A 13,341-nucleotide genomic window follows, 5' to 3' on the forward strand; every position below is an offset into this window, starting at 1 on the left:
TCCAGTTCTGATCGTCCCTTACACCTACATTTTTAATTACTTGGTTTTATCCACATACTCTACAGTCTGTTAATTTTTAATGTTTGCTGCTTCATTTTTTAATTGCTGCCTTTGATTGTAGTCCATCTTGTATACTGTCTAATTTGGTGAAGGAGCAGAAATGTGCACTGCTGCCCATTTGGCTGCCTTGATGATGAGTGCCCTCAAGCAGTTACCTCTAACATAAAGCTGCTTCAGATTTCATATATACTATGCTTGGAGTGTTGTTCTTGTGTGAAATACAGGTCTGATTCAGAGATGAGTGAAGTCAGTGACATTGTAAACTTTAGTTCAAAGCTGTAGTTTTCAGAGGATGTCTCTTATGCTGGCACTTAGGACAGAATGAGAATTCATTCAGCACCTTCTCTCTATGTAGCAGGACTTATAGAGTGGGAACATGCGGGAGTTCATGGCCTGAAATGATGGAAAAGTTTTTAGACTTCTGGAAGTAAGATACAATGCACAGTGGCCCCTTGCAAGATGTTCCTTGCAGTTGTTCAGCTCTTTCTCAAGAAACAAATTAGTTTCTGATTATTCTTATATTCTTGATTGATTGAGCATAAGGCACAATAAACCCAATATATTTTAACAAGGTAAGGGTCTGGGACTTGGGATGGGCAGGAACTCCAGTTAATACCAAACTTACTCGATTCTTTGCTCAGAAAAGTTAGGGCAGAACTTCTATTATGTAACTAATTTTTTTTTTAAATTTTTTAATGGCATTTCATAAACTTAAAGGCTACTAAATATTCTGGTTTATATTCGAGTGTACTTGCTTACTTTAATAAATGTTGTTTTTTAAAAGTACCATCACATTAGAAATTCTGTTAGTCTGTTAAACATGTAGGCATATATGAGACTTGTTTCACCTCTATTTTTATTAAGTATTTGTTGCTTTGAAGTGTACGACTTGGAAGACGTTTTATTTTGAAAAGGAAAATGAAATACAGGTAGCCTATAATGTAATTATAACTTTAGCATTAGTAACAGATGTCTCACTGGATAAAGGCAAATTATATTTCTTTTTTCTCTTTCAAGGACTCAACAGGAACAACTACATTTTTAGGATTCACAGCTGCAGGATTTGTAGTTTTCCAGGGGAACAAACGAATTCATTTGTTAAAATGGTAAGCATGTAAGAGTGCATTAATATGAAAGATTTTTCTTTTCACCTGTGTCTTCCTTTCTTTCCATTATTTTCACCTGTATCTTTAAGGTGAACCACTTGGATATTTCTTCTCTTGCCTCATCATGTTTCCTTTTTTAGAGGACCTCTAATAAAAAGCAGAATAATTTGATTTTGTTCTTCCTCCAGTGAAAATGATTTAACACAGCACATTAGTCAACGTAATGTAAAAATGCTAAAATGAGTAAGCTGATTTTTCAGCTCTGCTGTAAATCACCAGTGAAGCGTATTGACAGAGATGTCTGGAAAAGTTTACAAAAGTCCACCTGTGCTTTTATATGGTTTTTATATGCTCTTAAAAATCTGATTGTTTCCTCATTCAATTAACTTCCTTCAATTCAAAAACAGTATTTGATAAGCAGATATGTAATCTAAATGTACCCTCTTCTAGTTTAAAATTATTTCCCCTCGTTCTGTACTACATGCTCTTTTAAAAAGTCCCTCCCCAGCTTTCCTGTAGGCCCCTTTCAGGTACTGGAAGGCTGCTATAAAGTCCCTCTGCAGTCTTCTCTTTAGGCTGAAAAGCCCCAGCTCTCTCAGCCTGTCCTGACAGGGGATGTGCTCCAGCCCTCTGATCATCTTCATGGCCCTCCTCTGGATATGCTCCAGCAGCTCGATGTTCTTCTTCTTTCACTGGAGGCCCCAGAACTGGACTTTCTCTTTTTGCTTTGTCCTTCCCTCTTTTTTTAATTTTTTTTTTTTTTTTTCTTTCCTTAAGAGAGGGTCTTTTTTTCCTCTTCTTTTTCCTCCTTTTCACTTCTTCGCCCCCAGTCCCCCACCTCTTTCCTTTAACATATTTGACTTAGTTTTGCAGCCTCAGCCGTATTTAAGGGAGAGATAAAACTGAGCTTCTCCAAATGAGGCAACAGGAGATGTCTGTACTCTCAGCAGTGTGGTGCAGAGTGTGTACAGGCATGCTGAGAAGTTCATGAATCTCATTTTGGTCCAGTTGCTAAACTGGTGCCAACATCAGAAACTTAGAAGCACTCTCAGCCTTTCTTGTGGGAAGGAGATGGGCTGGAGATGAGGAAATGGTGAGGCAGCTATTTACATAAAGATGGGCTCTCCTACACCTATAGAAATCTCCCTGAGAGCTGAATAATAAGAAATCCTCAGGGCTTTAAAGTCAGTGTAGTTGTACATGTAACACACATTTCTCTATGCAGCTCTGGGGATGTTTGTCAAATACTGAGCATTTGTGACCCTGGATTCATGTTGTAGTTTCCCTAGGGTTACTATCAGGTTTCTCTAGTAAGAATGTTTAAGTGGTATGTGCTTTTGGCATCGTGTCCTGATATCTGTAGTGCCATTCTATGACAGAAGGAGAGAGTATCTTTTGTGAGCCTTATATCCACCATGAGAATTGAGTTTGAGTGCTTTATTTTTCTTGTTTCCATGCAAGGGAAGGTGACTTTTTGAAGATTTTTGTGTATTCATTTAGCCCATTGGCATGGAAACAAAATAAAATATTGATAGATGAAAATTCATGAAGTTGTCTCAATGTTATGCTGGCTATTGGAAGGTTGATCTGTTGGGATTGATCTAGATACAGTGTGATGCTTGTATTTTTCGTTTATAAAACCTAGAGCTCAGTAGCTTTCACTGGTATTAGCTGATGTTTACACCACTCAGTAAAAATCCAAATTCATATTCGGTATTTCCTTGTCTTCTGATCTTACTGATCTTGTCCCACAAAATCTCAATAGATTTTGAAGACTGACAACTATTCATTACAGAGGACATTATTTATGGTAGACATGCCAAAAGAGTATGATAATAAAAAGTAGCAAAATATACTGTATGCTTTAGTTTGTTCTGGGTTTTTGAAAAGAGATTAGTTCTGTAAATTATTGTCACAGTAAGGTATTGGTAATATATTGTATTAGTGCACTGGCTCAACAAAAGTGTCTTTGGATTCCTTGTTTGCCTTTGACTGTCTTATTATTGCTTACAGATGTTTACTTTATTTCATGCACAATTTTCAATTCAGGATCTGACTGATTTCTGTATAAGGTTCTAAAGCATATTGCATCTTTGTAACCTGCCTATCAAATTACATTGGTGTTGAATCTTTCTATCCTTCTACTGAAATTGGACTTTTTTGTTGCTATTGATAAATGTTAAATACTTGTTAGAAAATTTCTGGAATAGCATCCTCCTTACCTCCAGAGTCATTCCCATTTCAATTGTGCATCATCCAGAGTCTTCAGGGAAGTTTGAGAAACTACAGTGTTTTCATCTTTGCTCTGGTAATGATGAAATTTCAGTTGCAATTTAATTCAGAGATAATTGTATTGTCTTAATGCGGTGCAGCATCATTCCATATCTAGTGCTTTGAACCTGGGTTAAATTATAACACAGGATAGCAACACACAAGATCCAGAAATAAGTGCTGTCAACCCTGTTTCTTTTCCAACATCCCAAATGAATTTTTTGCAGGTGCACAGGGTTGTAAAACAAATACTTTGCTTATTTTCCCTGCTCTACAAGAAATCAGAATATTACATACTTTTATGCTGAATGTTTTATGCTGAATATTTTATGCTAAAGGCCTCTCCTGAAGCTTTTGTCTATTTAAAGCCTCCTTAATGTTTGTGAATCAGTGAGGTCTGCGTGCAAATTTTCTTACCTGCAGTTCAGTCTGTTGTCTACAGTAAATCATTTTTCTCTTTCTAGGTGTGATGTCTATAAGCTGAAATTTGAAGGGAAGACTTTTTATGTGTTTGGAGCTCAGAAAGAGGTCAGGTTTAATATTTTTACAGGAATTCTGTATTTGATTTAGAGTCAACTTAAATATCATTCTTAACCAAACTTAAACTTCTATGAAGAATGATGATAATTATAAATATATATTTTCTAAAATGGAATGCAAATGAATGTGAATATTGTTGATTGTCAGAAGAGTGTCTTATTTGCAAGGGATTGAGATGTTTCTTACTTAACCTGCAGGCAGTGCTGAGTTGATTGCGCCTGGTTTTGATTGTCTGTGTAGCCAAGTTTTAATGGGTTTTATAACACTAAAGCTCTACCTGCCTACTCTAAAGCATGAACCCTCGTGGGTATTGAATCCTGGATCAGAGAAAAATATTTTCATCTTTTTAGGATCACTTTCTCAAATTTTGCTCAGCTAGATAGGATGAAATCTTTCTTAATTAGAGTACTGTCATTGGACTCTTACAATTAAAATTGTGGCAATTTTCCCTGCAACATGCTCTAACCAGTGCTTTCCCATGGGCAGAGTGATTTAGCCCAGTATTATGGCTTTGGATGCAGTCTGAGTGAAGAAAATGGTGGAAGGAAGCAATACCTGAAGTAGCAGGAGCTGTTTGTATGGTAGCAAGAAGGATTTGGTGATAGGACATAGTGAACAGGGGAGAAGTAGGTGGTTAAGCAGTCCAGCAACTGTATAATAGTGGAATATTAAACAAAAAGACTTTGATTTTGGGCTGACGGCTGTCAGGAGAGATTTATCTCAGAAGTCACTTATATATATGTTCTTCTCTACCCCTTCAGAGCGTTCCTTTTTATTTCTGAAAAATTTGCCCAAGTAGTTTGATTACCAGCCACATATAGTATATATTTCTTTTAGCGAACTACAGATGGAGGATACACAGGAAAACTTGGTCTTCAGTTTATCTGATTATTACTGATAGCCATTAGGTATGAATGCTTCATTTTTTTCAGATTTCAAAAGTTTGTTTGTTTTATTTGTCTTCTTTTTCTTGCATATAGAAAAAGGCTGTACTGACATTCCATACCTCAACACCAGCAGCCTGCAAGCATCTTTGGAAGTGCGGGGTGGAGAACCAGGCTTTTTATAAGTAAAATTGCACTCTTCATCTATACTAAAATGAAAAGAATATGTGCATCACTAGAAAATTATTCAAAATGAAATGTTCTGTTTCATTATCAGAATTAAAAATGAAAACAAAAAATATGCATGTTCTGAGAATGCTTGTTAGAGAATTTTATTATTAAAATGCATGTTTATTAGAAGCCAGTATTACAAAGTGTTTAGAAACTGAAAGGTGATGTTGGATGGATATGGTATTGAACTTTTGTTTAGAAATGCTTCCTTTTGGGTTTTGTAGTTTTTTCTGCCACTTAGTCTCTTCTTATACTATTGCATTATTATTTTTATTAAAAAACTTTCTTTGTAAGGGACATAGTAACACAAAGAGGATGGTGTAAGGGTGTATCCTTACTCTTACCCATAACTGCACAGGAAGAATGTATCTTCTACCATGAACGTTAATAACTTGCTTTATTTTGGAGGAGATTCCTTCTTTTATTTTAATACTGATAATGTATCCTTCTGATTCAATTAATATATTCAGTGGGAATGCCAGAAATATGAGGTACTACAATAAAGCTGCTAATTCATCTCTACGACGAAAAATTGTTTTAGTTATGACTCAGTCCAGGCTCTCAGTTAATGGTTGTGATTATTTTCAACTACTTACAAGCCACAGAATATTGTCCTCTGGGATCTGAGAATGAGAGACTAAAATGAAATCAGTTTGCCATTTTGAAGCCACCGTACATCAAAGAAATAGCATGCCTGAGGTTCTACTCTTCCGTGATTGTTGTAGGTCTCTGATTGTTGAGATAAAAGTTTGCTACATACTTTATGGTTATGGAAGAGTGCAAACTCCTTAAAGTTGACAGCATAGAGACACCATAAATGCACCTGTTTTTAGAGACAAATATACTGCTTCTGTATTCTTTATTTGTTTGATGAGTGGAAAAGTGGAAATGATAGCCATATTGTCTTCTCTTAGAGTAAAATTGGCCTAGGGGTTGTTGGCTTATTGCAGTCTTTCTTTTGTCTTAAGAATGAGTCCTTAGAGATGCAGCGTTTGCATTTCATTTTCATGTTTTCCTACCCAGGTAATCTCTCACTTTATGTTCAGTTATTCTGCACTGTTTGAATTGTTTTGTGTGGCACTTCATATACAAATCCATTTATAGGTCTAAAAAATGTTGGTAAGTCAAATTATTGAGTACTACTTTGTTGTATAAAAATAGCACAAATTGTAAATGAACTTGTTCAGTTTTGCATATCCAGTTTCTTCAGTGCTGAAAATATAACAGTCTTTGTTCTTTTTCATCAAGGTATGCAAAATCCAGCCAGATTAAGACCATGTCCAGCAGCAAAATATTTTTTAAAGGCAGCAGATTTCGTTACAGGTGGGTGCTTCCTACTTCTTTTTCTTGTTAAACTATTTTAGAAAGTTAAAAAACAAACAAAAACACAGTTATTACGTTTGGCAAATTGAAAACTTTTCCTTCCTGAGGACCTTTTCAAACCTACTTCAGGCCAGGATTAAAATTAGTTTGTATTGACTTGTCAAAGAGCAGTTCCACCGTAATGGGGTCCTTGTTTTGGTGTAGCTTCTAAGAAACAAGGATGCATGGCTATCATAGATCATGTTCAATATAGAGCAGTGTTGCTGGACAGCTTTGGAAAAGGGCTGTATTACTGGGTTGGTCTAAGTAACACATAACATTCAATTACAAGAGGCTACTTTTTCTTCAGTAGCTTTACAGATAATTTATCAGCAGAATTTTAAATTTTAGGCATTTTTTGTTTTTTTCATTTTCTTTTTTAAAAAATACATAAATTATTCATGCATGTATAGTTCTTGTCATATAATGAGCTCATCTTAGTATTTATTTGCTTGAATATATAATACATATTTTAATGCAGTGGAAAAGTAGCCAAAGAGGTGGTGGAGGCAAGCTCTAAAATCCAGAGGGAACCTCCGGAAGTTCACAGGTATGTCTAGACATTTAATATTACAGTTTGAGGACAAAAGAGAATTTCTGCACTCTGCAGAGACATTCTCTTTTCTCTTCTGTGGGGTATAGTGACTGTTATTCTGAACCTCCATGCTGAGACATTTGGAAATGAGCGTTGGCTGTGTCAGAAAATTTTGACAGTTGTGTATTGTCTCCTACACAAGGGAAGCTAATTTGTGCTGCTTTGAAGCTAGCTTTAATTGGCTAGATAATTAGCTTGTATTATTTTCTGTGTTTGGACATGGAATCTTCTTACATGATTTTGACAGATAAGTACAATGTCATTTATTTCCCCATTCTTTTCCAGTTTCAAAAGATTCTGTTTCGTTTACACATATCGGAATATTTAAAGGTATACTTAATAGCTCTTTCATAGTCCAGTAAGCTTAAAAAATGTTCATTCTTTAAGAAAAAAAAAGTTGATTTGTTAGAAGTAATCATCTGGACTTTATGAGCAAACTAATTCTTTTTAGTGTTCATCACTTATTGCCCTGACAATGTAAACAGTCAAAACCTAATTAAAGATAACAAATTATTTCTGAAGAGAAGAGGCTAGCAAGAAAATCAGATTTCATAGAATCATCTAGGTTGGAAAAGACCTTCAAGATCATCAAGTCCAATGATCTTTACCTACTGAATCTCATGACATGGTAGTTCCACTTCCACACATCTCTTAAAATCTCTTCAGGAACACCACATAAATGGAAAGCCTGTTCCAGTACTTGATCACAGAATCACAGAATCACAAGGCTGGAAAGGTTCTACAAGATCAGCTAGTCCAGTTGTCCTCCTATCACTTGCTTAGCTACTAAACCATATCTCATAGCACCTCATTCAGATGCATCTTGAACACTGCCTGGGACGGTGACTCCACCACCATTCCAGTGCCTGACTACACTTGGAGAGAAAACTTGTGGACATTTCCTCAGGTCCTATTTGTTGCCTGGGAGAAGAAGGTGACCCCCTTCTCACCACAGCTTCCCTTCCAGAAGCTGGAGAATGATGAGATCTCCCCTGAGTCTCCTCTTCTCCAGACTGAACAATCCCAGCTCCCTCAGCTGCTCCTCATAAGACTCGTGCTCCAGACCCCTCACCAGTTTCGTTGCCCTTCTCTGGACACGTTCCAGGGCCTCAATGTTTTTCTTGTAGTGAGGGGCCTAAAACTGAACACAATACTTGAGGTGCACCCTCACCAGCGCTGAGTACAGGGGATGATCACCTCCCTGCTCCTGCTGGCCACACTATTTCTAATGCAGGCCAGGATGGCATTGGCCCTCTTGGCCACCTGGACACACTGTCAACTCATGTTCAGCTGAGCGTCAACCAACACCCCCAGGTCCTTTTCCTCTTTACAGTCATCCACCCGCTCATCCCCAGGACTATAGAACTGCATGGGGTTATTGTGGCCAAAATGCAGGACATGGCACTTGTTGAACTTCACTCCACTGGGCTCAGCTCAGCTATCTAGCCTGTCCATATCCCCCTTAAGGCCTTCCTACCCTCAGGCACATCGACACTGCCTCCCAACTTGGTGTCATCTGCAGATTTACTGAGGGTGCACTGAATGCCCTTATCCAGGTCATCAATAAAGATATTAAATAAGATGGGTACCAGTATTGACTCCTGGGGGACACCACTTGTAATGGGTCACCAGGTGGATTTAACTCCATTAATTACTACCTACTGGACACGGCCCTCTAGGCAGTTCCTTACCCAAACAATGATATACCTGTCCAGGCCACAGGCAGCCAGTTTCCCCACGAGAATACTGTGAGAGACCATATCAAAGGCTTTGCTGAAATTTGAGTAGACTACATCAACAGCCTTTCCCTTATCTACCAGTTGGTTTCCCTTATCACCCAGTTGTAGAAGGAGATGAGGTTGGTCAAGCAGGACCTTTCTTTCATGAACCCTTTCATGGACCTGATCCCCTGGATGCCACACACGTGCCGTGCAATCTCATCCAAGATGATTTGCTCCGTAACTTTCCCTTGTACCGAGGTCAGGCTGATAGGCCTGTAGTTCCCCAGATCCTCCTTACAGCCCTTCTTGTAGATAGGAGTCACGCTGGCAAGCCTCCAATCCTCTGGGACCTCTCCAGATAACCAGGAGATGGTGGAAAGGAGCTCGGCAAAACATTTCTGTGAAGAAACCCTTCCTAAACCTCTCCTGGTGCTGCTTAAGACCATTTTGTCATTTTCTATCATATGTCACAGGAGAAAAGAGACTATAATGCTATTTAAAAACTTTTTTAAATTCTTACTTAATTTTCTGAATATTCTGCAGCTATATCCTTATTTTGACTGTGTTTGTGGCTTTTTTTTGTCAGGGTTTGGGGAGGCCTTTTAAAAATATATTTGAATATGGAAACTCCATGTACACTTGAGAGGAAAGTGGATTGTTTTTGTTGAAGTATAGAAGTACGTTTGCAGAAAATATAATATGCTGCCTAGCCCTAATATGGAACAAATATTAAGCCCATGCAGATATGTTTTATATATGTTTTTGCAGATCACATTTAAAAAACCTGTAGATGATATCCTAGACAGTGTTATCTGGGAACACAGAAAGCCGAATATCAGAATACAAGTCCAACCTTGGGACAGAATATATGCACACAAAAATGAATTTTAAATTAAATTAGCTACTCAGATAAGGAAGTATCTTGTTGCCTACTTTCTGCAGGATCTTTTTTTTGTGTAGGATAAAAAGATTTTAAAGTAAAATTATTTTTATCTTACATTTTTATTTGCTTTCAGTGTTATAAGGAGTACATTGTTGAAACTTCCAATGTAAAGAAAGAAACAAATCAGACTGGGAATAGTTATAGTGCAATGCCACACAGACTTAACACCCACACATATGAGCGTGTATTTTCTTATGATTACCATCCTACAATTGATTGCATTTAGAATATAATGGTACCTTCAAATTCAGCTTTTTAGACTGAATAAGAAAAAGCCTAGTGATGTGAAGTTTTTTTATGATGCAGGTCTTGAAATGGGGAAGAACGATGTATAGCTTGAAATTTTAATAGAGAGGTAAAATCATAGACTATAATAGTTTCAGTTAAAAAAAAAAAAAAAAAAAGTTTGGATTTTGAGCCTGAAAATGACATTTTTTTAGATGCAAAACAGCTGGAGGAAATTGTGTGATTGTAGGTATAAAGAAATAATTTTTTTCTTCCTTTATGTTGTCTCTCTTTCTCTCTTTATGTCTCCCTCCCTCTTTTCATGTCTAGAGAGAAAGAAATTTTAGGTGGCTCCTGTAGAATGTTGTATTTGGATATTACATTTAAAAATTGTAGACTGAAAGTCTGCTGGAATGTGTAGTCATAAAGCATTAATACAGTGGCAGTTTTTTTTTCCTGACAAATACACACTGAACAATTTAATTTCAATTTATTATTATTATTATTATTATTAGCAGCAGTAGTAGTAGTAGTAGTATTTGCCTTCAGGGCATTCTTGAAGGAGGAATCTCTGTGAATAAGTACTGAATAGGAACTTTATAGGTGTTAGCAGGCACAGTTCCCATTTTCGGAATTGATTCATAGCTTGTTTCAACAAGCACAAAGATCAAGTAGATAGACAACAAGCCTGCAGAGGTGTATGGGCTGCAGTGATTATAGGTAACAGTCATGTCAGTGGAAAACTTCTCTGGATAGTGAAAATTTAGATTAAGTAGTTGTTAAAGACTGCTCTTTGTAATGCAATTGAGGACAAATATTGCTTTGGGTGTATGTTAATGAGAGGAGAATCATAGTAATTGAACAAGAAGTCTTTTTTATCCACACAGAATATTTAGTGACATGTAATATGACTTAGAAAGAACATCTGTGTCCTTAGTTTACAAAAACTCTCAGTGACATGCAGTCCCTTCTCTTTGTTTCCCATGCATGTTTTACTCAGTTTGTTCATCTGTGTGTCACTTTAAGTTGTCTTTTTTGAACTTGAAATGTACTTATGAAACCTCAGCTCTGCTCTTGGGTTTGCTCCCTTATCTTTCACCTGCAGTTTTGAGTCAGAACCTAATTTAGAGAAAGCTGAGGATGGATGGAGAGAACACAACATGAACAGTATTACTAGGCTATGCTAAATGCAAATCTATATACCATTTGAAGTCAAAGATTTGAGAGAATTCTCTTTAATTTCATCTTTGCTTCTGTCAAAAATAAATATTTTAAAATGTAATGGCTCAGCTCTTGGTTCAGGCCTGTAACATGTAGGCCCTAGATAATTTATTCTGAAGGATCATTTTATTTTCTCAGTGATGTGGTGTTATACTAGTGAACTATGTGGCTGAAGCAAATCAACAAAATTCCTTAAAATTTCCTGAGTAAGTTCAACACTCTCTATTAGGAAAATCTGTTAGAGGCAAGTAAAACAAGAAAGAAAACCCAGCTGAGCAGCTGAAGACATGGTCTAGAGGCAGTGTTTGCAGTGCTTAAGAATGAAATCTCTGTTTATATGTTAACTACAAGGAGTTGTTGCTGTATTCTTTAGTTTGCAGTGCTCAGTCCATAAGAAGTCCTTCACTTAGTCCCAGAGGCAACGTAACGATATCAGCAAAATGATTTATGTCCTCTCTGCCTTCCTTGAAGCCAAATACTCATATCTGCCATGTGGTACAGAGAGGAGCAACATGCTGCAATAGTGCATGAGATCAGAAGGTGACAGGCTGCACAGAGCTCAAAAACATTTCTTATGCTTCTGATGTTGGAAAGTTTGTCTGCAAAGGGTGCAACATAAGGTGGGCCAAAGCAGTGTTCATTGTGAAGAGCTTGTTATGTTATCTCAAGGCCTACCATAATTTTTGCAAAATTATTTTGAAATGACATACATTTGTTTGACTCTAGTTGTTTTTTCTTGTGAATAAACTGACCCTATTTTCCCTGTTCTTTTAGAACCAGCATTACGCAGAGTCGCAGCTCTCCCTCTCTGAACAAGCAACTCATAATTAATATGGAACCTTTGCAGCCCCTTATTCCTTCTCCATGTGAGGAGGAGGAGGTTCCTTTAGATGAAGGTGAGACAGTTTCCTGATTCCTGGCAAACATTACCAATATTTATTAGAAAATACACAGAAAAACATCTTGGTTTGTTACTGACTTTGGAAAAATTTTAATGATTTCTAGTAGGAATGCACCATTGAAGCTCTGTATATTTCGTTGAGGAATGATCACTAGCTCAAAGAACTGTCCACAAGCCTTGTGCAGAATACTTTCTGAGGAAAGTTACTGCCATTAAATGTTCTATTTATCTTTTTTTTTTTTCTTGGAATTATGAAACAGAAGAATGTAAATTAAATAATTGCATTAAATACCTATCTTTCTGAGATGCAGTCGTTACAAATAATGATGTGAACATCTTGGTCAGTTTAAATGAGGATAATTGATTGTTCATCATAAAAAGGTAGCCAACTAAACAAAAATGTTTCTTACTTAAGACATAGCGAGCTCATAGAATCAGAAGCTGGGAAATGCAACCTTTATTGCTAATTTGTTGTACTTAATTAACAGGAAACAGGGAACAGCTGATCTTTTGTAACTGTATTCATTTTCTTGGGAGTACGTTTTGAATGTCATTGTATATGTGTCGTGAAAACCTGTTTTCTTTGTCGTTTGGAGTTTATGCACAGAATGTTGTATAAATAGCATGACTTAATTGTCTGCATACTTAGATTATAATAATTAGTAGTAATAGCTGTGTGGCAGGTAGCTAATTTTATCAACTATTTATTTATCTCTGCTGTGAAATACCTGTTTCTTACAGGAATTAACTTTCTGGCAGCCAAGAATCAACTAGCGCCTCCCTCCCTGCTGTTCAGTTCCCACTATTGCAGAGTTACAACAGCCTGCTGCTTTACTTATTACTCTAAGCAATGCAATCCGTTTTTGGAAACTGCTGACTACATTTGCTACTATATGCTCACTAGAGAGTGCAGATATGCTTCAAACACATACGTTACATATGCTAGACAGTCATGTTTCCTTTTAGATGAGCAGATTGTTGTTATTATTACAGTTCAAAAGAAATATTTGTTCGTGGATTTCCTGTAAATGTAATATGCATAGTCTAATACTACTAGCTGCCAAGTAATGGTACTCAGCTCTTGTACAGTATATTCCTGCAGAAGGCTTGGGGCATATCAAATTCCAGTCTAAGCTGTTCTTGCAGCTCAGACATATACACCAGCTCTCCTCTCGACACACAATGTTCGTGTGCATCTTTTTGCTGTGTGTTCCACCATCTCCCTTTCACCAGCACTAATCACCTTGGAGTGAACTAGTACAAGGAGTTAAAAAGTTAATA

At 36.9% G+C, this 13,341-nt stretch overlaps 1 protein-coding gene across 1 annotated transcript in view; it reads left to right on the plus strand.

Annotated features, from left to right (window-relative positions):
• FRMD3 (FERM domain containing 3) overlaps positions 1–13,341 on the plus strand; it is a gene marked incomplete at both ends in the record, with an annotated part of 143,151 nt that overhangs the window by 114,400 nt on the left and 15,410 nt on the right. The window contains 6 exons of the mRNA XM_079548643.1: positions 1,078–1,166; positions 3,902–3,965; positions 4,958–5,046; positions 6,341–6,415; positions 6,936–7,004; positions 11,934–12,055. Of these exons, the coding sequence (XP_079404769.1) occupies positions 1,078–1,166; positions 3,902–3,965; positions 4,958–5,046; positions 6,341–6,415; positions 6,936–7,004; positions 11,934–12,055 (508 nt within the window). The remainder of the gene's footprint in view (positions 1–1,077; positions 1,167–3,901; positions 3,966–4,957; positions 5,047–6,340; positions 6,416–6,935; positions 7,005–11,933; positions 12,056–13,341) is intronic.

Source organism: Tetrao urogallus, assembly GCF_951394365.1.
Source record: "Tetrao urogallus genome assembly, chromosome: Z".
In the NCBI taxonomy this organism is placed as follows: domain Eukaryota; kingdom Metazoa; phylum Chordata; class Aves; order Galliformes; family Phasianidae; genus Tetrao; species Tetrao urogallus.